Genomic DNA, 27,446 nt, shown 5'->3' with positions numbered 1-27,446 from the left:
AATGGATTTCCCCTATTGACTTCTACTGAAGCAGAGGTAATTTCTGGGGGAGACAGTCAAAATAAAGCCATTTCAAAAGTTGAAATTCCCCAGCCTGAATCAGTTCTGTTTGCATTTGTGGACTTGGAAACCTGAGATTTCTGATCTTGTATCAGAATATTCCCAGTGCAAATCTGAAGAAAAATATAGTAATTACTTAAAATGCAACAAACACTCATATTAATGCCACAAAATTAACTAGGTTGACGGAATAGCAGCCCAATGCCCTCTTGTAACGTGTGACCCTATCGGCCTTTTCTGTCCTCAGTGAGAAACTGTTGCACTTTGGTACTCGCATTAGGTACTACTTTTCACGTTGCAAATACGGGCTCACAAATGTCAGCATGCATATTTCTATTAGATTAAGAAAAATATATCGTTTCTGAGTCACTCGTGACATGAGGTTTCTTGTAAAATAAACTGCGTAAAAAAAATAACTTTAAATATTATCATTATCGCAACCGCAGGCTATTTACTCTGTTGGTGCGTTCTGGATCACAAGGCTGTCAGAAGCCTCTCCTTTCCCACGACTCGTATGTTTTTTTTTCGTTTCACGTCGCTGTAGTCTGCTTTTTATGTCGATGACATCGCCACTTTGGCTATGTCACAATGTGAGGCGGTGTTAAGTTACGTCATACCGACCTTTTTTTTTTTTAAATTGATTACTGAGTTGTATTTTGTACCATTGGCTGTCTGCCTGGGCTCGTCATGGCACTGTAGAAGCAGCTCCCTTCCTACGCCTCGCCGGCTTCCCAGGACAGCAAAGATGGCGGGTGCTGGGGCAGAGGACAAGGAGCTGGAAGACTTGCTTGACAGTAAGATCTCAAAAGGGTTTGGGGATGAATGTGGGGGTCGGCAGCACTCACTGCGCAAGCACTGTGGGCCCACCCCTATTACAAATCATTTGGCACTAGCCTTCACGTCCTTCAAAATCATCCCTTTTGGGTGCTTATAAAGACAGGCTCCATCCCAGTCGTACGACACCTGGGCTTTAATGGGTCGGGACCTGACAAGTCTCACACCCGCCTGTAATGTAAAAAGGACTGAAACCGCTCACTACCAGGACATATATTCATCTGCTTAACTTCATAGGCAAAAATAGTGATCGAATCAACAACAAACTCTAATCAGTCTTCAGCCAAACAGTGTCAACGAGTTTGTCCCTTTTTACTTTTCCGGTTTTATTACGTTCTGCAATTCCCTAGGAGTAGTGTTTTTTTTTCCAGATGTGTTTATTTTCTGTGCAAGATGGTTCTTTTGACTCCTGTGAACTGAATTGCCCTCTGGATGTCTGAGTGAGTTGGGACTGTGGGGATGTGTTCATGCTTGAGAGCTCTGTATATGAGATAGAAAACAGTGCTAGTTCTTCATGGTGCAAGGTTATGGTCACATATATGGCAGTTATATTTACCATATAATGTTAAAGTTTGGGAAGTGGGAATAGACAGCTCTTGAAGTAGCGACGGCTCCAAAGGAAAATACAATGCTGTGTTTAAAGGTGTTGGGAGAGAGAAGCGGGGTATGGTGAAAGATAAGCGTTGTATATACGTGCAAAAGGACAGAATGAAAAGACCGAGGTGAAGTGAAAGGCAATGGCGTTTAAGTTGTGCACATGGATAATTTCAGAAAAATATCAGAAGGACAAAAAGGGTATAAGTGTCTAAGAAGAAAGTGCTGTGGAGGAGAAAACAGGGAGTGATGCAGACAGTACCCTTCCTTCAGACCTTACTGTTTAATTCACAGTCTGATATTTTGTGAACTGAAATATTTTCAGCGCTAAATACTCACAACAAAAGCTTTGTTGTTACTCTTTTATATTCTACGGCTAGGAAGAACTGAAAAAAGGCATTAGGTTTGGCTTGTTTAAGATGTTTGTTTCTTGCTGTGTGATGTTTCAGGATGCAATACTGATGAACAGTCAAAGATGGGCACCCAAATACTGATCAGGGAGTATGGAGCAGGAAGCAGAGGGTTCTAATTTATATGTTTTATGACACAGCCTTAATTAAATTGATCATACCTCTTTGTAAGACATTCTAGTTATGCTTCTCTGGCCACTGCGCCTAGATTATTCCGCCCCACTCACTCAATTATTTCCATCCCACTTAAAGCATTGTATGGCAATTACAGGATAGCACTTCACCCATGGACATTCTCAAGAAAGCATTGTATTGGCACTCTATTTAGTTTTAGTACTGTACGTAATATACACTAGTCAGAAATTTCACAAAATTGGGTACCTGAGACACTTGCATAAAATAGGGTCCAAACCCACATAGACAATGGGGCAATCCACACGTTCTGTCTCCCTTTGGGTATTTTATGGGAAGCCTTTTGTTGGGCCATCTTGCATTATGGCCTGTAAACTGTAAACTTCGTACTTGTATAGCGCACTACTCACCCGTTAGGGTCTCAAGGCGCTGTACGCATACCGCTGTGGAACCCCTCCTGGCTTTTCCCTGTGAGGTGCCCACTCCTGGGCAACCTCCAAGGTGAAGCCAGGCATCCCAGCGCTGTTGGGGCCGTTGTGGAGATTAAGCAAGCTATTGTACAGAGTGGGACCCATGAATTAGATTAGGCACCGATGCGAGAATTATCAGGTCCAAGGAAATTGAGCCCAAGACCCACGAGGCGGGAATTGAACCCTGATCCCGGTCCAGATTCTGCATCAGGGTCTGCCGCTCTAACCACTGAGCCACACTTCTCCACGTGAACTCCCATCAGTTTCATCCTCACACTCTTTATGCAATCTACAGGATAGTACGCCGCATTTGCCACCCTTCACAATGTATCACTCACTTTGTACTTACTGCCGAATGATGTCTATTTGATGTTGACACCCTAAACAGGATAGACAAAACTTTCACCTCAACCTAGAGCAGTGGTTCCCAACCGTTTGACTTCTGTGGACCCCCACTTTATTGTTACTGGAACACTGGGAGACCCCCACTGAATCATTTTTGGAATCCGCGACAGCCCCACACCGAGTCATTACTGGCAACCAGGGAACCAGGCCTAAACACAGTCTTTGATTTGAACTGGAAAACAATACACAAAAAATACAGGAAAAAAAAACATTGCATCAAATACGTGCACCAATGATAACACATTTTATTTAATTTGCAAACAAATACCAAAAATATTTTTTTTAGTATAATAGGAAGTTTGGAGCTGTTCTAAATTAAATTGAAGCCACTCTTTGTCCATACTATATTCTGTTTGATGTGCCTGCACTGCTTCTATGAATCAATCTGAGGATAATAATAACATTTTTAGCCTCCAGTGTCAAATTCCTTGACGTTTACAGTGCGTTTTTAAAATGTTCAGTTGTACATTTAGGCACTTTTATTATATACACTTTATTAATCTGTTAATATTAGTTAACTTTCTAAGCAGTCATGGGACCCCCCTGAGGAGGCTTCACAGACCTCCAGGGGTACCCGGACCACAGGTTGGGAACCACTGACTTTGAGCATTCACATAATCTTGATTTCCACTTAGAATGGTCACAACAGAACATTTTTCTGTATTGCCACCCGTAAAATCAGATTGGTAGAAGTTAACACTGAGGTTTAAGAAGTCTATGGCTAAACTGCAATGCTGTCATTGCGGTTCGAATTTAGAAATCCTTGTTTATTTTACATTTTCTTGTAAATGAATGAAATTTTACGAAGCAGATAACTGTGGTCAAGCCTTCCTGGTTTTACAAATGTTGAAATGAACAAACTGGTATACTTGTAGCTATCTTGTTACGTTTCTAAATTACTTTAATTGTATATGATTAAACTGTTCTAAAAAGATTATTCATACAGTTTCCTTTACACCTGAGTAAACCTATTACAATGGTCGTTGTGAAGAAGAAAAAAATAAATTCATAATGGGACGGTTAGTGTGATGTTCAGGTCAATTTGTTTTGGGTGTTTAAACTCCATGAAATCACATAGAATTATTATGCACATTTACTTGTGCAGGATGCGCAGTAATTTAGTGGGGTTATCGATTATCAACTATTTACACTTAACATCCTCGTTATTCAGTGTGGTCTGGGAAGAATCTACCTAACACTTGAACTACTGATCCAGTACCCACCTTGCCAAATCTTTGAGCTTTGGTGAATGCGGTACTGTACCAGGACCTGACTGTGATGTCACTGTATCAAACTTCTATAAGTAATAAAGACATTTTTGACAATCATGTTCGTTAGTCTTACAACTAAGCAATCCAGACAGGACTAGTAAAATGTCGAATTACAATAGCTTTGTTTGAATTTTTAAACATCATAAAATTGACAGCGCTGAAGTAGATTTCCATTTCTGAGTTATCGGTTTTAAAGTGCACATAATCCAAGGCTCTTTATCCTCTATGTTGGAGTTCAAAGAAACATTTTACCCAGAGCTATAAATTGGAATTTTCTCACCTTAATGTCTTTAAATATAAGGAATAAATGGAAAACGTCATCAGGTGAGGACTTTTGTTCACCGTTGTTAAAATTGCGTAGTTGCATTTTATTTTATGTGAAAAAATTTAAATGAAACGGAGCACGAAAGTCGCATCTCAGAATCAAAGCTCCTTCCAAATGTGACAGAAAATATTCCTTGAAAGTCTTTATTCTTCCAATTCCTTTGAAGTGAAAGGTTGGTACCAATAGAGATGAGGCATATGAGGATTATTAAAAGGGGAGGTATGTTTAAAAGAAAGTGCTGTATACCCCCCAACAGGATTCATGAAAATATGAATTTGCAATTTTCTGGTTCTTGCATTCTCATGTCTACTTGGGGAGTGGGGGGTGCCCATAACCAGTTCTAGTAGTATCCGCATTTGGGTTTTCTGGTCCACCACTAAACTTCACTCTTGGAGAGACTGGAACTTCAGGCGGTATAGTACATACCAGAGGTCTCCTCCAGTGACCATAAAAACTTGTATCACAGAGTGGCACAAAAACTACCAGTCTTACCACCTTTTCATTGTTGAAGTTATTCTACAAGGAACCGGAAGACAGAAATCACATTTCTGAAAACAAAACCAACCTTCCGCAGTAGCCAATCAAGTCTTCCTTAAGGTGACAAGTTGAAGGTGGTATGCAGCACTCAGTCAGGTATGGGAGGCTGAGCCATTTCAGAAGCTTTGGTGCACTGCATAGTTTAGTTGGTCCATGCTGACTGTTTCCTCTCCTTTTAATGTTTGGCATCTGTCAGGGTCCTAGGCAACATGACACCCTTTGTCTTTCTGGTTCTGTGGACCTTGCTACAGCAAGAAGGTTCTCTGCTCCATTGGTTTGTAATGTGGATATACTGACCATACAATACCCCTAATAAATCCAGCTTTCTTAGCAGTCTGCAAGTTGTCAAGAATTTTTCTGAATATTATAGTTCTTGTTCTGTTAGTATTCTTGTGTTGTTGCATTTTTTTTATTCTTATTCCTGCATGTCATGGCTGATCAAGTTATTCTGGAGACTTCACCCTCTGTCCACATTATAGTTGTTTCTCCTGGAGATGCAAGATCCCAATCAAGTAACCTTTTATTATTATGCAGTTGAGAGAGTGGGGCTGAAGAGCAGTGGTTTAACCCCTTCTCCTTGTCTTGCTTCCCCACGGTCTAGACACTGTACTACCTTAAAGGATTTCCTAAACGTTGTGCATCCTACTATAAGATAAAGTAAGAATGGCTCTTCCCATGTTAGAGGTGCTTTTTCGAGTAGTCCTCTAATCGTTACAGCATGATCTACGGTGAAAATTCTAGCTACCCACTGCTAAGAGGTATGTCCCTTGCAAAACTTCTAGTTCACTTGCTTTCCCCTCCACATGATCGTTCACCTTTCTTATCATTTATTTAAGACATTATACCTGAAAAAGAATTGTAATGCAATTTCCAAAAAGCTCAGTCGCCTAAGAATTTACATTAAGCTGTGAAGTTTCAGTTAAGTAGATTTCAGCCTCACTCTCTTTTTTTCATCATGCAACTTTTTTTCAGTTTTTGCATCGTTTTAGGTCTGCAAACATGAGTAACTTTCCAAAAGTATAAATAAACTGCAATCAATCAATGTTTACTGCCGTGCTAAACTAATGAGCAGAGTTTCTGTTGCTGGGAAACTTATTATGAAATGCATATCATTTTTGGACTGCTCAGATCATTTTATTTTTTATTAGAATCACATTTACCAAATTGACGGGTGATTTTTTTTTTTTTTTGTTTGTTTTTTTTTGGTGGGATTACTCAGTTGGGGTTGGCTGGTTAGAAGAGTCACAGTGCCACTCTTAATGGCTATCTCACTCATTTCACGGCTTATTTGTCTGGAGATGCCTGTGGTATTAAGGGTTTTACTGACCCCATGGATAGGTTTCTTTTTCTTTGTGCTCACAATATAGATGGGAAATGCAATTTTGTCTAATACCAGTGTGAAACATGTTACCTAAAGGCTGATAAATTTCATGCTAAATTTTGCTCTTATCCTTGCTATCTGAGGGTGTATTTTTATTTATTGGATTATGTGATTTGTATTCAACTTATATTCAGATCCATCTACACCACTTGGTGTTCCTTTATCTATAAACAAAGTAATTAAACGCTAGGATAAAAGCGCATTCCACTTGAATTCGATATTTGTCCTCTCTTGGATACCCTGAATGTCCATTATATTATATCCAGTACCTTTCCGTGCTTTTATTATGCCCGTCTTTCACTTCGTCCTTTCAGGACATTGACAGGAGGAAGGGCCAGGGTAGGATCAAACCTCAGGAATCGAGATCACTCTGGTATCTAACCCACATTATTGGAAGTCTTCTCCCCTTGTTTGAAATGGAGACTGCAGATGTTTCCTTGCACCCTGAAGTAAACAAAACTTAAAAGTCCATAATATATAAATAATTCAAATTAACACTAAGGGAACTGTACCTGGGGATTGTCTTCCATCAGCTGACGTCTTGTAGGTTTACTACAGTCTTGAATTTGGGAATTTATTTGCCTCTGAAAGTGCATGTTTGCAGGTGCTCACAGGTAAAAAAAAAAAACACAGTGAAAATGTTGTTGCCTTACTTTGTAGTCACCAAACTAGAGAACAGTTATAAAGCCACACAACCTAGATCCTTTCTTTCCAATAGAACTGCACCGTTGCTTACATTGATGCAGTATAAGCTTGTGCCGTAAGTACCAAATGGTGAAGCAAAGCACTCTCTATTATTACAAGTGTGCCTAAAAGAGAAGGATCATATGGATTAGTAAGTACTGACAATATTGACAACTTGTAAAGCGTGCACCATTGAGATGTTTACTTTGTTCTTAACAATAGGTATTTTATTACAGACATCAACAATATTAATTTTATTAAGCCTCAAATATTTAAGTCTGGTTTGGCCCTTTTGTAAACCAATCAGATTGTAGTAGATCTTGAGCCCACAGAGTTGTGTTGCACATATTGGATAAGGTTTGCCTTTCATCAAAATGAATAATATTACATTGAATCTGCAATATCGAACTCTGGGCATGCAACCTCTAGTATTTGCTACACACCAAACACGGTTCTTTGTAATTCTGGTACTTAGGTGAAACTGTCCCTTATTCTAGTTTTCGAGTGCAACTGTTGAAAGTTCCCAAAAGGGACACAAAACAATTATTTTCTAGTTGTAGAAGTACAAACATTGTACAGTATACCTTTAGCCTCCAAATGGAACCAGAGCACTGAATAAGTATTACAGAAGCTTTGTTGTCCTTAGAGAGCTGAACCTATGATTAAACCCTCAAACTCTTAGTAAGATCCTTTGTCGCCAGGCGTCTGTCAGCGGACTGAATTGGCATCTTGTTGATGAAGACAATGCTTACGATATTAGTGCTGGTGGGTTGGCTAGTGGACATCAAAGCTAAATGGAGACTTCAATATGCATTTATGCATAGCCAATGTCATCATATCATATTGTGCTTTTTAACCTTGTATAGTGATCCCTTGTTTGGGTGTGGTCTGTAAATATTTCCAAGCTTTGGGGATGACAAAAATTGTTGCAGACTTTGGTTGCATCTAGAAACTTTTGGGGACAAATACATATGGGCATGGTTCTCATGAAAAGGTAGTGCCCTGAATCCAGCACACATTTTCCACTCAGATCTTTGCAGTTTGTACAAGAGGAAATGGATTTTGAGGCCCAAGTTCAATCTTAATAATGAGGTTTAATTTTAGAAGACTACTATCATATGGTTGTATATCAGCCTATCAAAGTAAAAAAAAAAAAACAGCCTACAAACATTTCAAACGCAGAAATATTGACTACCACTATATCATCAAGGTAAGTATATGTTGGTAATTGTGGATGCGTTATTCCTAATTTCATATCACTTTACCTTGACAATATATCTTATATATCTTGTAAATAGATGTGAATGACATGTATATATCATCAGAGCCATGGGATATGGAGTTAAAATAGTAAATCTACAAGTGCCTGTATGTACTTGCCTTAACAATATGGTGGGAGTCAATATCCTTTAGGTTGATATTAGAAAATATATGCATTATGATACAGCACCCTGTCCTTCTGTTGCATAAATGTTGGTCTTTGTAATGTGCACACAGTCTTGTGTAGTAGAATCTGTTCATTTTCTTTTCAAAGGTGCTCTTGATGACTTTGAGAAGACCAAGCCCGTGCTACAGCCCGAAGCTGGAACCTCGATAGATGACAGCCCAAAGAATTCTGCCGGGGATGCAGACAAAGTAAGAGATTTTTGTCTCATTCACAACTTAAAATTTTAGAATGTATTGTGGTTAAAGCAGATGTTATAAATTAAAACCTGAAGAGCTTTGAGAGTAGGTTGAGAGGACACATGATGGTGTGATAACAAGAGTGCCCATTATATGCTGGGATCCAAACAACTGTGTTTTGGTGTTGAATAAATGGTGTTCAGTTTAAAAGAAAATGTATTTGAAGAGTTTTATATAGCACTGGCAAGACCCAGTGGTATCAGAATGCTTTACAGCCATTGTCAAGGCAGTGTTAGCAGACATAGATTATCGATTTAAAAGCTTGTTGAAGGTCAGATCAGAGCATTTCCTAGAAACGTGTTGTAGCCCGAAGTGATAAGGTGCCAATTTGATGAGAAGATCTTTTAATTATCTTTTGAAGCTCATGAAGGGGAGGGGTTTGTTCGGCATGTACTGGGTCGCAGTTCCAGATTTTGGGGACATTGCCGGAGAAAGAGCGTGCTAGGGTTTTTTGTTTGTTGTTTGGGTGGGATGAGAAGTAGAGTGTTGCATCATCATATATTGTTTTGACTAGCATTCCTTTATGAGTTTGGACACAAGGTAGACTGATTTCCTGGTGTGGAGGACTTTGTGAGTGAGACAGGCAGTTTTGAAGCAGCAACAGGCTTCGGTTGGGAGCCACTTAAGATTTTTCAGGGAGGGTTAGATGCGTTTGTGCCTTTTGACTCAACTGACCAGCCTCGCTGCTGTATTTAGAGTGGCTCTTAAAAGAGCTAAGTGCGACTTCGGGGTGCCAGTGAAGGTGGCATTTCCATAGTCCAGTCTTGATAGAACCATTGCTGACGTCTCAACTTTGAAATCATTCGGAGGGGGAAAGGGCTTGATTTTGTCCTGGAGTTTTAGATTGTAGAATGCACTGTTTGCTGTATTTTTTTATGTGTGGGTTCATGTTCAGGCTAGGGTCCAGGGTGATTCCTAGCAATTTGACAGATTCAATTAGAGTCAATTTACAATTAAAAGCATCAATTGTGTTTAGCCTTTCTTGGACCTGGGTGGTCTGACTATTTATTGTTGGATAGGAGAAGGAGTTCCGTCTTATCTTGGTTAAGTTTTAGGTGATTGTGTGACAGCTAGTTTTAAACATTTGGGAGAGTGAAATTTAGTTGTTGTAAGCCCTCTATGAAGGGGATTTCAAAGTCAAGCTGAGTGTCAACTGCATAAAAGGTGGTCTAGAATTTTAGCTTGTTTGCGTATGATGGTGAGGGGTTCCTTGTAGATGTTGAAGAGTGCATGTGGGAGGACTGAGCCTTGAGGGACACCCCTGGTTATGGCGGAAGTATTGAAGAGCAAGTTGTTTATTTTTATTTGTTGGGGGCGGTTCTGTAAGCATGAAGTAAACCATTTGAAAACCACACCATCTGCTCCAATTTGTTTTCTGAAGTATTCGAAAATCAGCTTGTGGTCAACAGTGTCCAAGGCCGCTGATAGGTTAAGGAGGATGAGCAGGCAGCATCCACCCGCATCCATAGGTTTGTGTAAGTCATCCACTATATTTAGAATAGCTGTTCCCATACTAGATCCTTTCCTAAAGCTTGATTGGATTGAGTCAAGAAGATAGTTGGTGTCCATGTGTTGGTTTTGTTGGGAGAGAACACGTTTATCAAATATTTTATTGCCAGTAAAGGAAGGTTGGAAATGAGCATGAAGTTGTTGAGGTCCTCTGTGTCAGCACTTTGTTTTTTCTAGTATGGTGACTTGACCATGTTTGAGGCAGTTGGTTTAACTCCACGCTTAGGAAGCTGTTAATTGTCTTAGTCCATAGAGATGTTTTGGGGCGTGATTGCAGAGTAGGCTGGGAAAGGGTCTGCTAAGTGAAAGGTGCTAGTGCGTTGAATATCTTCCAGCTCCTGGGAGTTGTGAGGGGTGCTGGGATTTTATTGCAATATGAGAGCTCATGTAGAGAGGCCGCCTCTTGGAGTTCCAGGATATCAAAGGAGTGTAGGTTCCCTCCTTTGTGATGGGAGAGATTCCTGTGGAAGGCTGAATGTGTTGATTTAGCGAAGAGTTCAATCTACCTGATTGTCATTGAAGAATTTCTCAATTTTTTCACAATGTTCTTTAGTGACATGAGGATTATCTCCTGCTGGTTTCAATGTTTGTTTAATGATGTTGAAAAGTTCTTTGTAATTTCTGTGTTCCACTCTGTGCTGTTGAAGATGAGTTATGGTCGTTGTTCTGCAGAATCTTTCCTCAGCTATAAATTGTCTTCTTTTAGAGTTAAGGTCTTTTTTTTTAATCCACAATCTCAAAGGAGTATTTCAGATTATTGTTATTTTTTTGTTTTTGTTTCAGAGGAGCTAATTGGTCTAGAATGGCTGATGTTGTTGCGTTATGGTGTGCTGTAAGTTCATCTGTTGTAAGGTTATCTGGGGGTGGGGGAATGGTGCCATCATTCTATCTTCCTGATCAGACAGAGGAATCTGACTAATTGACTACTTTTCTGAGAGTGAATAGGGGGATTTTCCATTTGAATTGGAACAGAATGATGTGGTGATATGACCAGTCATCTGGGAGGATGTTGTTAATATTTAGAGCTTTTTTTTATGGGATATGATGGTGACAAAGGTTGCACCTCTGGTATGTGTTTGGCCTTTGCAGTGTTAGATACGGTCTTTGCTGAGTAGAGGTTCACTGAGGGATTGTATTAGTGTGTTTTTTCATTCCAATGAAGGTTGAAGTCACCTGGGATTATGTTATTGTCATTGGATTGTGAGTAGTGCATTAGCAGTTCCGTTAGGTGTTAGCAGAATGCGAGCATGTTACCTGGTGGATGATTGAGGAGGTGACATTTTGTTGTTTTATTGGTCTTCATCATTATGTTTGTGCTGGGATATTCAATTGTGGGGTAAGTAAAGGTGTCTGTTTCAGCCATGTGAATGCTACTCTTGTGGATGATAGTCCAAGCCACCCTTGTGGCCGTCCTCCCTGTCTTTCTTGATGGTAGAGAAGTCTGGAGGGACTAGAAGGTCAAGGGTTGGATTAGAGGAGTCATTTAGCCATGTTTCTGAGAAGAATGTGATGTCAGTGTCATAGTTCAGGATTGCTTTAGCTAGATTAGGGGAATGTTTGGTAGCTGATCTGCAGTTCTTGAGCATGGAGTTGATATTACTCGGGCTGCTGAGGTTTTGAACGAGTGAGCTGGGGTGAATAGCAATGTGATGTGTTGGTGGTCTACGGATTCTTGGGTGGTTGTGGTCTCTTCTGACTCCAGTTATCACTTGGATCTTCGAGGTGAGTTTGTCTTGGGTTGAAGTCAGGCTGTATGTTTTAGCTAAATCCATTGCTTCATCCAGATATTGCTGAGGCCCTGCGTTATTTTATCAAGATGATTTTCCATGTGAGTTAGTCCATTGTTTAAATCGATTGTGGGCATAGGGTCCTGAGAGGAAGTGTTGCAACATGATTTATCTATCATATGCATGGTATTCTAGGTAAACAGAGTATAAGTCGGTGAGAGTGGGGGTCGAGTTGCCACGTGTTGTTTCCCTAATTTGGTTAGGATAGGATTGGGAATTTTGAGAGCACTGTTGTACTTTTTCCTTTGTTGAGTCAAATGAGGCTAGAGGCAGTTGCAAAATATGAGGTTTGTGCACCTCTTATTCTGCATTGCGAATGTAGTGGTAGTGAGAAGGAGGGGAGTGAGTTTGGTTTGGGTTAGTGTTGTCACGAGGGATGAAGTGCTTATGGTTGGAATGGGTGCTGAGAGCTTGTCTGGTTTCTGTGTTAGGCTTGATTGGCAGGTCCAGAGCTTGAGTGGATGTCATGCATGCAGGAGAGATAGTGGAGGCCTTGATCCGCTAGGGTGGCCGCTAAGGCAAGATGGTTTGTGGGGGAGGGGCTAGAGGTAGGATGAATAGTGGGACACATGCAGTTTTCATCCTGTGTTATAAGCTGAGGTGGAGGTAGCGTCCAGGATGGACGGTTAGCCTTACAGTGGATGACATTCCATTAAGTAGGGAATATGGAGTCTAAGGAATGTATAGTCATTGTCATTAGCTTGGTTCATGTTATTTCTGTTTCTGTAAAAGGGTATGGGGGCGTTGCCTTTGGAAGTAGTTTAGTTATCTATCGTTAGTTTTCAGTCATATGGGATTTTGGAGGAGTTAGATATATTTAGAAGGTTTGTTAGGATTGTGCACTATTTTGCAGTTCTGGGTATGAGGAAGATGAGATTTTTGTTCTGGTCCTTTGGAGGTATTGTAATAGATGTCAGTTGTGAGTGGTTCGGAATGGTACTTGATCAGTCTGTGTTTGAAGTTCTTGGTGGCAGTAGCTGAGAGTTTTGGGGGGTAGGTTACGGAGAAGGAGTTCAGATCATCAGGTTACTGGGTGGGTTAAAGGTAGGGGGAGCTATGTAAGTGCTCTTATATATTTTATTTGTTAGTTTATTGGTAAAATACGTTTGGTTTAGGATCCTGGTGTGGGCCTAGCTGTCTGGCCCATTACTAGAGGCCAAGGTGCAGTGCCTGGAGTCAGGTCAGGCCAAGGTGATTGTCACTGTAGAGCCACCGTGAGCTCATTAGATTGTCAAGAGTGTCCTTATGTTCTGGACTATTTTGTGATGATTGACCTCCAGAGTGTGATATAGAAAAGGTAGTTTCTTGGTTTCTATGAAGTTTTAGTTCCTTAGTATGTAGTGGTGGCTATTTTCATAAGAGGATGGTAGGTGAGGTGTTTTGCTAATCGATTTTGAGTTTATGGATGCAGAGTTGCATGAGCAATAAGGCTAAAAATATGAACATCTGACCAATCCAAAATGTCCCCCTCTCCTGGAGTTTAAGTCCCCTTTCTATTTTTTTGTTGGAGTATTCATGAGGAAACTGTGCATTCAAAAAGAAAAGCATGTAGAGTGAAGAGATTAAACAAGCATCTCCTATTTCTAGGAATTTGTTTTGGAACAACAAGCACCAAAACGGGAGCCAAGCATAAGGGGGATCCTAAAATGGAGCCCTGGAGACCCCATGAGACACTGTGCGGTGGGGGTTTCCTAAAAACTGAAAGTCAGTCACTGCATCATCACTAACGGTGAGGGGTCCGTATGAAGAAACGGCGGTGCAAGTAATGACTTTGCCCATATGAACCCATTTAAGTTATTCAGTAAGTACCTAGTGTTAGAAATGGGGTCTCTAGTTTGCAGTTGGTTTGCAGTGGGGACCCTCACTCTATTCATGATAAGGGAGATACCTGCTCAAATAACCCCTGCTCACTCCCTTGGTATTTTGACACGAGCAGTCAGGCTTATCTCAGAAGCAACGTGTAAAGCAGTTGCACATAACACACAGTAATAAGTGAAAACACTACAAAAGGACACCACACCAGTTTTAGAAAAATAGCCAAAATGTATCTGTGTAAAAAAAAGACCAAGACGATAAAAATCCAAAAAACAGTGTTAAAGATATGAATTTTGCAAGATTTACTCAAAAATACAGTTCCTTGAAGTCAATAGCTCCACATGGGGCTATCATGGCATTGTGATCAACAAAACCAACAGTTCATGCCAGCTGCGGCATTGCGGGTCAGCTACTGTGTCAGGAAGACCCGCAAAACAGTACCTTTGGAATTGCAGGGCAGTCATGATCCTCACAGTGAGCTCTTGAGAGCAGCGTCGGGGTGTGGGTTCCGGAGGCAGTGCGGGAGTCGTTGGGCCCTTGAAGTCACACACATGCGGATCGAACTCCGGGCTCATGATTCAGGAGCGCTGGTGTGGATGGCGAAGTGGGACGGTGCGACGTGCGGTGCCCATAGGTCACGGTGTAGTCAGCGGCTTGGTGACAGCATACAGTGGCGTCGGTGAGACCAGGGCTGCAGTGTGAAGCGGGGAGGTGCGACGTGCAGTGTCACCAGGTCACAGTGCAGGCAGCAGCGGCGACGTCGTTGCTGAAGCGCTGTTGTCTATTTTTAAATTGTGAGTTCAGGGACCCTAAACTCCACATTTCTATCTGCTCTCAAGGGGAGTCTGCGCATTAAGGATAAAGGCAGCCCCCATGTTAACCTATGAGAGAGAGAGGCCTTGCACAGTGAAAACCGAATTTGGCAGTATTTCACTGTTAGGACATGTAAACTACACTAGTATATATCCTACCTTAAACATACCCTGCCCCTAGGGCCTCCTTAGGGGTGCCTGGCCTGTAATAAAAGGGAAGGTTTAGGCCTGGCAAGTGGGTACACTTGCCAAGTCGAATTGGCATTTTAAAACTGCACACACAGACCCTGCAGTGGTAGGTCTGAGCCATGTTTATAGGGCTACTAATGTGGGTGGTACAACCAGTGCTGTAGGCACACTAGTAGCATTTGATTTACAGGCCCTTGGCACCTCTGGTGCACTTTACCAGGGATTTGCCAGTCAATCCAATATGCCAATTATGGATAAACCAATCAACAGTACAATTTACACAGAGAGCATATGCACTTTAGCACTGTTTAGCAGTGGTAATGTGCCCAGAGTCCTAAAGCCAACAAATACTGGTCAGAAAAATTGGGAGGAAGGGGGCAAAAACATTGGGGATGACCCTGCAAAAAGGGCCAGGTGCAACACCTAGGAAGAGGGGAATGCTTTGAATTAGCTAGGAGAAGTACCTATCCTGGGAGTGGGCCCCGACTGGGGTGGTATCCTCGACTCACCCGCTCGCTCCTTTGTTGGGCCTCTCAGCTCTTCAGATATTACCACGTTGACCTTCTCTCGCCATCTGATGAAGTTGCCTGCCTTCCACAACAACTAGGAGCTGGGTCAGTGGCTTTCTAACCTGCTCCTCTCTTGGCATCGAGGGCTGCGCCCACCTTCCGCAGCGATTAGGGGCCAGGTCTGAGGCTCTAAGATCTGGTTCTTCAATAAAGGGGGCTGTGCAATGATAGATCGCCTGCCTCTATCTGTGCCGCCAAAGCACTACCAAAATCTGCTCAACACTTTTAATGAATAGGTGTGGAAATTGACTGGTATCTTCCTGGGGAATGTACAGGTGGGTTTTCATCTGAAAGGATCACTATGTACCTGTTGGATATAATTTTCCAGATTAAAGGCCCCAACTTCCTCCAGGAAGTCATCTAGCAAGATTTTAATGACACATGAATCTCCAGCCGCTCAACATCTTGCTGGAGTTGACGGTTGGCCTCCTTCAATGATCTTATGTCCTGCCCATTGTCTATTAACATGGACTTTGCTGCAGCCATCCCCCCTCAGGAACCCTAGTGCTTTCAGCTAATGCACCCAATTTAGTCTCAAGCATCTTGCGTGCCTTGTGGATCTCCCTTTTGATTATGTTCCGATGTGGTACATTTCTCCATCATGTGGGACCTCGGCTGTAGTAAAATCTCTTGAATGGAGAAATGTTCGGTGATCTGTTCAGGGAGAATAGAAGCACCCACCACCGAAGAAGAATGACTTCCAGCAGCCCTCCCACTAACTAATTCATGAGCCTCCAACAGTGCCAAAGAAGCATATCTATTAGCAATGCTGAGCATAGAGGCCTCAATGGGAGGTGATTCGAGGTGGGGAGTGCAGAAAAATCAGCTGAACCTATAGGACTATCACCCGGGGGAGCAGCCACTGCAGATGTTAACTTGCCCAGTATAGGTGGCCTTGGGTCCAGTTTATGCTGTAAGGGGGGCTTGATAGGTAAATCCACTCCTGATTTTGCTTTATTCTCCCTTATCTTAAAAAAGGAATTGAGAGGGGCGTAATCGTCCTGTAGATTTCAGATTGTAGGGGAGGAGAAGGAAACAAACCCTTGCTGCTGCTTCCGGCCCCTCACCTCTACTTTACATTATTTCAGGAATTTCTAGCTGAGGAGAGACTACTCATCCCACTAGCGCCCTCTTGCTCCAGATTGCCCACTGGTGACCCCCTTTATCCTAGAATTGCCAAGTATTTTCCCTGTGCTTTATTTTCCTGCAAAGTGTCAGTGATAATTAGCGGGTGATACAGTTTTGAATCAAAGAAGTTTGACTCACCTCCAGTTGTTGTAGTCTGAGCCTTTTGGTGCGTTATCTGCAAAGAGCCTAAAGTGCCTGCCAGGACCCTTGACATATGTGACTGCTGGGGCCCTCCACAAGGGGATCCACAGAGCAGGACCTCTCACCTGGGCTTCTCCACATCTCGCTATTAGGATCCAGTGGAAGAAAACTAGTGAATCGCCCCATTGTCTGTGCAATTGAAAGCAAAGGCTTTTGAAATAACAATCAGTGGCAACATTACTTTAGGTGCAAATTGGCATGAGAGGAACGTCAAGAAGGTCGCTCATGAGTTCTCAAGCGGCCGCACTAGTTGTTTTCTAATTGGCCATTAGAATATTTGAAGGGCGTTAGGTGTGGAATGTTGTGTGTGTGATCTAACTCTATAGCAACACACTTCACTGAGAAATTCAAGGGGGCAATAGCTTTCTTTAAAAAATTATATACTGTGGTCCAAGTTCCGTCAGGGTAGTGGCGTTGCCTCTTGAACATCGTTAGACAACTTTGCTGGTATGTGCCTTCCTTATTTTTGTGTCCGCATTCGGGGCAGAGTTACCAGAATTAGTGTTTTGCATGTGCACAGCCCTTCAGTGATTAGCGTCTCAAAAAAAAACAAAAAAAGAAACACAAATTGGTGTTTATCCTTGCACAGTCTCTGTATTTCCAGTAATTCCATATACCCGCATTAGGGGAAGGTTGCTTGATTCCCTAATCATCCGAGTGATTAGTGTCACTAGGGAAAATAGAGACTAAGTAAAGGTTAGGTAAAGGCTTGAGGCTAGAGCATATTACGGTTTCAGTGCTTACTGAGTGAAGAGTTGTTTGCGTATATATTTTTCTTCAGAGAGAAGTTAATATTGTTAAAGAGACAAAGGAAAAAAGAAAAGGCTCTTCAACAGAGAAAAAACTTAAAGCAGTTTGTCATGGAGCTGCAGCTTTTTTTAACATAGGAAAGTCCTTAGGATCACGCAAGTATTCCTGTAATAGAGAAAATAACTGAAACTTAAAAGATAATTCTATATAAAAGGATACCAACATTGTACAACTGCATTATTTAATATGAAGAGAAGCTAAATCAGTTGTCTTTGGGCATATGTAGACATTGTATTGGTGTGTGTGTGTGTGTGTGTGTGTGTTCATATTCCAGAAAAAGTGTGCTGGAGAATCTTGTGGTGTGTGGGATATGCTTTTTCTTGTTTGCTGTAAATCTGTTCTGTAGTTCGGTAGATATTAAAGGAAAACCAAATTTGTATATCTAGAGGCGCAGATCCGCCTTAGATCCGCCTTGGATCCTCCTTGAATCCGGAGGTCAAAGCACGGCCCTAAATGGCTGGCCGCAACCTGACAGAAAAGTTGCTGCCTCCATTTTGTTTATCGTATTGGCTGGGAGGCAGAGGGGAACAGTGTAAAAACATATAAGGGATCAGGATACTGGAATCCTGACCCCATAGGACACATGGAGGGATCGGGACCTCCTCATAGCCAAAGAAATTGCCAGTTGATCTCTTTTCGGCAGATGTGCAGATCCTCAAATCACCTTCGGATCGTCAAATCCACAGGAAAAGCAAGGCCCTGATTGGCTGGCCGCAATCTGACAGAAATAATAATGTTCGCAAAATTCACTGGAAAAAAAACAAAAGTTGCAGGGATGTTTTAGTTAGGTTTATGTTTTAACCATAGACATTCAGCAGTTACAGTTACCTGAAGAAACTATAACTCATGTCAGTAACTTTGGGCAATGAGTTATGGTTTTATAACATTAGTATAACTATAACTGCTGAATTTCTATGGTTTTGTATGGATAAAACGTCATCCTAACTATAACGCCCCTGTAACCTTTGGGTTTTTCAGTGAATATATCTCCAGACAGCCTCTGCTGAAATTGCCTGTTTGGAAGCATATGGAGCTGCAACGCATCGATGGAAAGGACGTGTTTACAGCTCGAAGCACACAGAGAAACAGCAAATCTCATCCCCTGCAATGCAGACTTTTCTGGTCTCTGCTCTGCGATACTATCCAGCTAAGTAAGCTCCTGTTGCGCCACACAGTCCTGTGGCCAGCTTTAGCCTGCTGCCATGTTCTTCTCGAATCTCCCTCGCCCTCAATTTCCATACCTAAACATTGAAAGAAAGAGTACTTAATGGAGCATTGAAAAATGAAGGATATCCAGCACGGCTCCTTTACATATCACATCAGGTCTGATGTTGGTCAGGCCGCTGCCGAGGGAAAGTGGGAGCTTGGGGCTAAAATGCCAGATCTGAGAGTTTTGGGCTCCTCACTCCAGTTTACTTTCCTGGCTGCACTGAAAGTAATGTGGTGCAACCAGATGCATATTATAGGGGCGGTTGAGGAGGCAAACTACTTAATAAGGAAGGTTAAGTTGACCCCCTTACCTAATAGAGTGCCCTTTTTTGTCCATACAAAGTTGGTCTGTCTCATTTTCTTTAGCAGTTTGGACCAATGCTAATTTTTGTCACTGTTCTTTTGCTAGCCCTTTTCTTAATTTTCCCCACTCCCCCAATGTTCTACCATCCGAACGGTGAGAAAATATCACCCAAGAAATTGGCCGGGCCCTTGAGGAAGAGAGCACTTGGGTATGGGGTCAGACAAGATGCCCCAGTTTTCACTGGATGATGGCTATATGGGGTCCTGCCTTTAGATTAATGATTCAGTATTAATAGCTAATATTACTATGACACTTGGGATAAGCTTTGGCGCAGTTAAACCGTTCCCATTCGTACCATAGTTGTCTACCAAAATGCAAAAATAATTGTAGGTGCCTAAGAGGACTGGCTTGTTTCTCACATCCTCTTTTATCCATGGTATGCAGTGATAAACATAGCTTGGTTGCTAAGTTTCTCAGAAGGGTGGGGATCTCAGTTTCTCCATTTGGAATGCCGTTCATATCTTTGCCTAAACAGACTATTATAGATCATTTGGGCCCTGTGGAGCACCAAGTTGCAGGAGTGATATTAGTAAATTACAAATAGAAAATGTATTTCATATTATGGTGCAATTTATAATAAGATGAACAATTACTCACTTTTTCGTCTTGGAGTTGAGAAATATTACAAATATTCTCTTCTAAATAAAGTGAGGGAGGATTGGAAACTGCAGAGGTGCCAGTCTGACTCCATTGCAAGAGAAGGCAATGCAACCCAAAGGAATGTGGACTTAATTGAAAAGAGTGGGTTTATTTTGTGGCCAATTAGCAAGCATCCTTTGTGAGAAGTAATGCTAGGCAAATCTAACATTTAGGGTTTTCCTGTAGGTAGCTGTCTGTTGACAAAAACACACTACCTGCAGTACCACACTTAGAGTGGGCTTTGGGTCAGCCCAGTCTTTGAGATCGGTTGGCTTTCTGTCTCATTTGGTTGATTTTATTTTATTTTATGGCTTTCTTTACTCCTCTTGTGTGTTTGTTTACCCTGGAGCATACTTTCTTTACCATCCTTTAGACTGGATAACTTGTATACTACCACTGGTTAGAGTAAGAATAATATTTTTCCTTTTCAGCATCCCATGGAAGTGCTTTAGGGATCCTGCTCTCTCCCTTGTGTGCTAATTCTCCTTCACATTGCCACCCACTCTGTGTTGCTGCTCACCCCTTTACTCCAGCTCGACTGTTTTTTCCTCTCTCCCTGTCAGCTTTTTTCCTCAAAAGCTCACTGTCCCTCCCTCTAGTCCAGAACAGGCCCTTGAGGAGTACCTTTATCCAGTGTGTGGCTATTAGTTTGTGTGGTCCACTCTTCTGACTTTGATAACTTCGAGGCAGCCAATGGGTATGTTGGAATTTCTAGTAGTGTACAAGCAATAAACAGATTGCTGATACTTCTCACTGTAGTAAGTTGAAATTAAGAAGTCATCGAATGTCACATTAATGTACTCTTTAATGCAAGAAGGATAGCTAGATCTACTAGTGCACTTCCAACCCCTGTGCCAGAATAAATGTTTCTTAATTATCATAACATGGCAACAGAACTTTTCTCTTGGGGTTGCTTACTCAATAGGCATAACAAAATAGTATTTAGAGAGACTTCCTTTCAGTTCAAGTACTTAACATTTTATTTATTTTGTTTAAAACCCTTATTTTCAATAGTGCAGCACTATCATTTACAGATGGCCAGTCCCCTTTCTTGTCATCCCTGAGAGTAACTAATTAAGGATTGTTATTTCAATATAGCTGTGTCCCTGCTGAAGTACCAACTTCGAAAAATGATAATGCCTCCTAAATTGTGTAGAATGGAGTATTTTATTGATGCACTGTGATTTTCTGAATCAACCTGCAGAAATATAGGAGAAATGTTGCATCAATTGTTTCGCCATTAGAAGTCCAAAAAAGCCTTGTGACCACGACTGAGAGGGTTTATTTTCTGTATTTGTATTCCATTATTATATTTATAACTCTTTCCCTTTTCGATGCTAATTCTTTGTCAGGGTGCCATATTTGCATCACAGGAAAAGTTCTTCCAGGAGTTGTTTGATAGCGAGATGGCAGCTCAAGCCAAAGTGGAGTTTGAGAAAGCAATGAAAGAACTGGCGCAAGAGGAGCCACATCTGGTGGAGCAGTTCCAAAAGCTGTCAGAGGCTGCGGGCAAAGTTGGTGAGTGGACAGTTTTATGCATTGCTTCTGTGTGATACAGGTGCTCAAGTGAAAGCAGCAAAATTGAGGTATGTATTTTCTGTAGGCTACAGTTTGGCTGAGGCAGAGATTATTCAAGCCTGTTAATAGTGTCTTGCTAGTGTTTCATCCTGATACATGGGTCACTTTTTCTGAGAAGGTTGCCTAAGATCACTAAGATGTAGAACAAGGATAGCGCACAGGAGCATCAGCTCAGGAGAGTGGCTACAAAGGGACCCTTTGGGCATGTTCGTATTCTCCAACATGTGACTAGATAAAAATGTAGTCAGGATGCAAATTCGACCAATTGAGGTGCTAAAGACTGCGAAAAGAGACTCAGATACACTTTCCACACCGTAAAGCTGCTCACCTTGAGTGAATGAAATTGAATAGGATGTAGTATTTTAAGGAGGACAGCTGGACAGCTGATTTTTAAGAGGGGATTTGTGCTACAAACACCTGCAGGAATGATTTGATTTGTAACTAAAAAGACCTTGAGAAAAGTGAAACTTTTTTTTATCAACTATAGATGCATAGAAGAAGTAACTGAAGATTCTTTTGTACCGACGACTGCAAATTATTTAAAAAAAATAAAATAAAAAACCTGACAGGTGGCATCATAATTTAGGCTCACAGTTTTTCGTTTTCACTGATTTATTACGGATAAATACAGAGAGAAAACTATATGATTTCCTGTATGTATTTATTGTTAGATATGGATAAATATGGAAAATGTTTTCTTTTAGATGATACCTAGTCCTGTCAGTCATGAGTGAGAGGTCTGTAGCTGTGCAGGCTGACAGGTGAAGGAGTTAAAAACATAAAAACAAATCCTATTGAAGCTTAAATAACTTCAACAATACAGCTTTTTAAGGTGTTCTACAATACAAATGGTTTCAGATTCCTGTATTGTACTTTAAAGGGCTACAATTCTTCTAACAATCAAACATGAGTAAGCACGTCGGTTAAATAGATGTGGAAATATACGTATTGCAGCTTAATTTTTTGGACTAAGCACAAAACAAAAATGAGTAACTACAGATAAAATTAGCAAAACATAAATAAGAATAAATACAGATGGAAATGTAAGCTGGGGTATTGAACCACAATTATGTCCCGCATGTACGGCCACAGCTGGCTGAATGTTCCTCACACAGACACATGTCTGAGCCTCTAAGATCTAATTTTCTAAGATGGCATAGTAACCTCTAATAAAGTAAGACTTTAGACCAATGAAATCAGTTCATAGTGTATGCTTTCATATCCTATGAAGATGACTCCTCAACTACAGCTTGAATTTCATGTCAAGACTGGAGGCTAGCAATATGCATTCCTCTTTTATTGCTACTCCATGCAGCACTTTAAAGCAAACTTTAACCATACTTAAAATTCTAGAATTAAAACCACCACTGCAGCCTACTTAAACAAAAGTCTAGCAGCCATCTTCCTCTTTTATTTACTGTTCCTTGCCAGTTAAGTATCTGTTAGCACTGTTAAAGACATTTTCATATTTCATGTTTAATATGTATTATTGTATGCATTTTCACATTTACTAGTTGAGGTATGTAGTCTGTTATTTTATCTGTTAGCTTGTTTTTAAAAAAATTTCCCAATTTACTAGATATTTAATTTGAAGACGTAGTTGACATATTTAAATTAGAAGCTTTTTTATTTTTGTGCTTATATCCTTTACCAAGTTGTTTCAGCATAGTACTTAATTGTCTTGCCTGTGGCTCCTTGTGCACGGTTGTATTGGCGGGACGGGGAGGGCTGAGGGAAATGTACTCGGCACAACTCAGTTTTGTTGCCTCTTTGGCTAAAGTTAGGCAGTGCATTCGTCGCATTTGAAGAGTGTGAGAGACAAGTACGTATGCGGGCGTTTGTCATCTCTGTGGTTCCGGATTGCGGTGACATTGTTGCGGTGACTGTGTCACCTAATCGGGCAGCTATTTTAGAAGCTTTGGTTGCCTTGGAGACTGAGGGCGTCAGCAGCTATTTTGGTGAAGTTAAGCGCAAGACGATTTCAAAATTACATTTCAGTCATCAGTTAACTCCGATTACAGCAGTTTATGCGTTGTTTTTTCTGATGGAGAGTGAGGAAAAAGTCACTTTTTACATAAAAAAGAATAGATAATTTAGAGGCATTGTTTTAAGAATGTCTTCATATTATGTAAGTGTTTGTTTAAAGTAGGGAATATTATTTTTCCTCAGAAAATGAGTAAGGAAAGAGAACCTTCTGGAGTAGATAGTAAGGAAACTATTTTAAAGAAAGTGGTCCAGGAGGAGGTAAAGGCGTCAGGTAGACATTTTAGGAGCTGTTATGAGGACAAAAGGGAAGGTTCATGAGGTTTCAGATGAAGAATAATGGTCCCTGGAGCAGGTGAATAAAAATGCAGAATCAGGAAAAAAAGATGAAATTGAGTCAAATGATTGAATTGAGTCAAATTATGATTTTTTTTATTTTGGCAAAAGGGTGGCTACGCACCAAGGTAGAGGAGGGTTTCCAGTGCGGCACACATGAGATTCAGGTAAGACCTGATAATGATAATTCCTATAACCAGAACAGGGACAGTTGTGATGAGTTTGTCTTGGACAACTAAGAGGCCGATGGTTTGTATTCAGACTGTGATGAGGAAGAGAAAATGAAAAAGGAGAAAGGAATTGAGAAGGATCCTCAGGGTGTAGATATATTCAGTCCTGACATGATAAGGCACCTACAAGTGCTGATTGGTGGCCTTTCGCACTTGTATCAGATTTTTATAAAATTAAGGATCAGGAGGCCGTTTGGGAAAAAAGCGTCAAGAGCTGTGATGGAAGCAGAATGCTCTCATCCAGTTTTTGAGAATAAGGCTTGTATGACCCTGGATTTAGACCTAGAAATGATACGTTTTCTTTTTAAATTGGGTCATGACCCCCAGAAGGGGACTAAAAAGGGCACTCAAACTGTGTTGGGATAGATTGCTAGACTTAATTGCTCCATAAGCAAGAATAATGGACATGGTTGAGGAATCTAAGTCGGTGTTTGTGGATACAGACTTACTAAGAGGTTTATGTAGGAAGTTAGCTCTGTATATATTATATCAAAGTGAGAGATAGTGTGCACAGAGTCCAAGGGTTCCCCTTAGAGGTTGATAGTGGCTAAATTAGATAATACTAATGCTCTATTTTGTGGTAGTGTGGTCGAGCAGTAGGCTTATCAGAGGGTAGTGTTAAGCATTTGTTGTACACACACAGGCAATGAATGAGGAACACACACTCAAAGACTTAACTCCAGGCCAATAGGTTTTATATAGAAAAATATATTTTCTTACTTTATTTTGGAACCACAAGATTCAAGATTTGAGGTAAGTACCTAAAATGCAAGGTACTTCATACAAGTAAGTATAGAACTTTGATTTAAAACAGTAGTACACACAGTTTTGGTAAAAATGGCAATAAGCTATTATAAAAGTGGACACTACAAAAATCAACAGTTCCTGGGGGAGGTAAGTTTGGTTAGTTTTCTCAGGTAAGTAAAGCACTTACACAGTCAGTCTCCTGGGCATAGGCAGCCCACCGTTGGGGGTTCAAGGCAACCCCAAAGCCACCTCACCAGCAACACAGGGACGGTGTTCTGCTTTCCTTCTTATCTCGTAATCAGAGCTTACAGAACATATCAAGAATGCACTTCTGAGTTCAAAGAAGACTTTTATTGTTGTTAATTCTTCTAAAACCACAAGTTCGTGAGAGACGAATTAATAGATTTCAAGCACAAAAAAAGTATTGCAGCAATGAAAACAAAATATATCACAGTACTTTTCAGTTGCAATATCTACAGCAGATTATATTTATAAGATATTGAATGCAAAGCAAAACAAATACTTCAACGTGTGAGAAACTATTTACAGCTTCATCTTTCTGGGGTCTCAAGTTGATGACTCCGGTCAACTGCGAGAAAGAGATTATCTACCCACACGGGAGACTGGCAACTGGCGCCAAGTTCCAGCCTGAAGTCAAGCAGATTCAAATCTAATTCTCTGAAGCCCATGTCATCCGTTACAAAAGCGTGCCCCCTCCTTTCAGACTCGGGAAAACTACGCAAGCCTTTGGAGATTGGCCAGATCTCCTAGACTGCTCCTCTTCCCAAGCTTGAGCCGAAAGGAAAAACACCAAATGTACCCTCTCTTATCAGGTCTAGTCTAGTATGAGAAGAAAACAGCTTGGTTCATCTTGTGCAAAAACACAGCTTGGAAAAATACAGCTTGGATTCTCAACTGCAATGTCTAACTCCACGTTAAAGGCAAAGGTTAAAGGCAATAGGCAGCTAACCTAAATATCCAATGTAATGTCTAATGTCATGTCAAAGCCAATAGGCAGCTGAGCTGAATACAAAATGTAATGTCTAATATCATGTCAAAGCCAATAGGCAGCTGAACTGAATACAAAATGTAATGTATAATATCATGTCAAAGCCAATAGGCAGCTGAACTGAATACAAAATGTAATGTATAATATCATGTCAAAGCCAATAGGCGGCTAAACTGGATACAGAAAGTAATGGCTAATGCCATGTCAAAGCCAATAGACGGCTAGGCTGAACAAAACATACAATGTGCTACTGGTGAACATTGAGCAACTACTATGCACAGTAGTGAAACACAAAGTCATTGGTCAAACCTAATCAATAGCATCACAGACGGTCAGGTGCAGAGGTCAAAGGAGGGCTCAAAACACATAGGCGCCTATGAAGAACAGGGGTGCTCCGGTCCTAGTCTGCTAACAGGTAAGCACTTCGGGGAGCAGACCAGAGAGGTTTTGTAGAGCACTGGGGGAGACACACACAAGCACATAAAACTCACCCTCAGCGGCACAGGGGCGGCCAGGTGCAGTGTGCAAAGTAGGCGTCGGGTTTGCTATTGAAAGGAATGGAGGGACCCGGAGGTCACTCTGGCGATGCAGGCAGGGCACAGGGGGGGCTTCTCGGGCCAGCTACCGACTGGTCTAGGATGAGGGCCGCCTGTTGGTCACTCCTGCACTAGTAGGTGGTTCCTCTCGGTCCTGGGGGCTGTGGGTGCAGTGCTTGGTCCAGGCATCGGGTTCCTTTGATACCAGGCAGTAGAGGTCAGAGGGAGCCTCTGGATCCTCTCTGCAGGCATTGCTGTGGGGGTGCAGGGAGGTCGACTCAGGGTGTCCACGTCATCGGAGTCGCCTGGGAGTCCTCTCTGCAGTGTTGGTTCGCCTGAACTCGAGCTGGGGGCGTCATGTGCAGAGTAGTTGTTGTCTCGGCGGGGCTTTCAGATCAGCAGTCCTTCTTCTTTCTTCAGGTTGCAGGAATCTGATTTCCTGGGCGGGGGAGTCACCCCTAAATACTCAATTTAGGGGTGTGTTTAGGTCTGGGGGGCAGTAGCCAATGGCTACCTTCATTGAGGGTGGCTACACCCTCTTTGTGCCTCCTCCCTGAGGGGAGGGGGGCACATCCCTATTCCTATTTGGGGAATCCTCCAAACTCAAGATGGAGGATTTCTAAAGGCAGGGGTCACCTCAGCTCTGGGCACCTTAGGGGCTGTCTTGATTGGTAGGTGACTCCTCCTTGTTTTTCTCATGATCTCCTCCGGTCTTGCTGCCAAAAGTGGGGACTGTGTCCAGGGGCAGGCATCTCCACTAGCTGGAGTGCCCTGGGGCATTGTAACACGAAGCTTGAGCCTTTGAGGCTCACTGCTAGGTGTTACAGTTCCTGCAGGGGGAGGTGTGAAGCACCTCCACCCAGTGCAGGCTATGTTTCTGGCCTCAGAGAGCACAAAGGCTCTCCCCCCATGGGGTCAGAAACTCGTCTCAGTGGCAGGCTGGCACAGACCAGTCAGTGTTGCACTGAAGGATTGGGTAAAATACAGGGGATATCTCTAAGATGCCCTCTGTGTGCGTATTTTAATAAATCCAACACTGGCATCAGTGTGGGTTTATTATTCTGAGAAGTTTGATACCAAACCTCCCAGTGTTCATTGTAGCCATTATAGAGCTGTGGAGTTCATTTTGACAAATTCCCAGACCCTATACTTAATATGGCCACACTGTACTTACAATGTCTAAGAATGGACTTAGACACTGTAGGGGCA

At 41.7% G+C, this 27,446-nt stretch overlaps 1 protein-coding gene across 1 annotated transcript in view; it reads left to right on the top strand.

The window, feature by feature from the left end:
• The first annotated feature begins 636 nt into the window (after nt 1-636).
• The window catches only part of PEX19 (peroxisomal biogenesis factor 19), a 52,231-nt gene continuing 25,421 nt past the window's right edge, over nt 637-27,446 (top strand). Inside the window, exons 1-3 of the mRNA XM_069217996.1 lie at nt 637-854; nt 8,638-8,738; nt 21,171-21,336. Of these exons, the coding sequence (XP_069074097.1) occupies nt 641-854; nt 8,638-8,738; nt 21,171-21,336 (481 nt within the window). The 5' untranslated portion in view covers nt 637-640. The remainder of the gene's footprint in view (nt 855-8,637; nt 8,739-21,170; nt 21,337-27,446) is intronic.

The sequence above is a fragment of the Pleurodeles waltl genome, chromosome 12 (assembly GCF_031143425.1).
Source record: "Pleurodeles waltl isolate 20211129_DDA chromosome 12, aPleWal1.hap1.20221129, whole genome shotgun sequence".
NCBI lineage: Eukaryota > Metazoa > Chordata > Amphibia > Caudata > Salamandridae > Pleurodeles > Pleurodeles waltl.
This window is presented reverse-complemented; position numbering and strand designations above follow the sequence as displayed.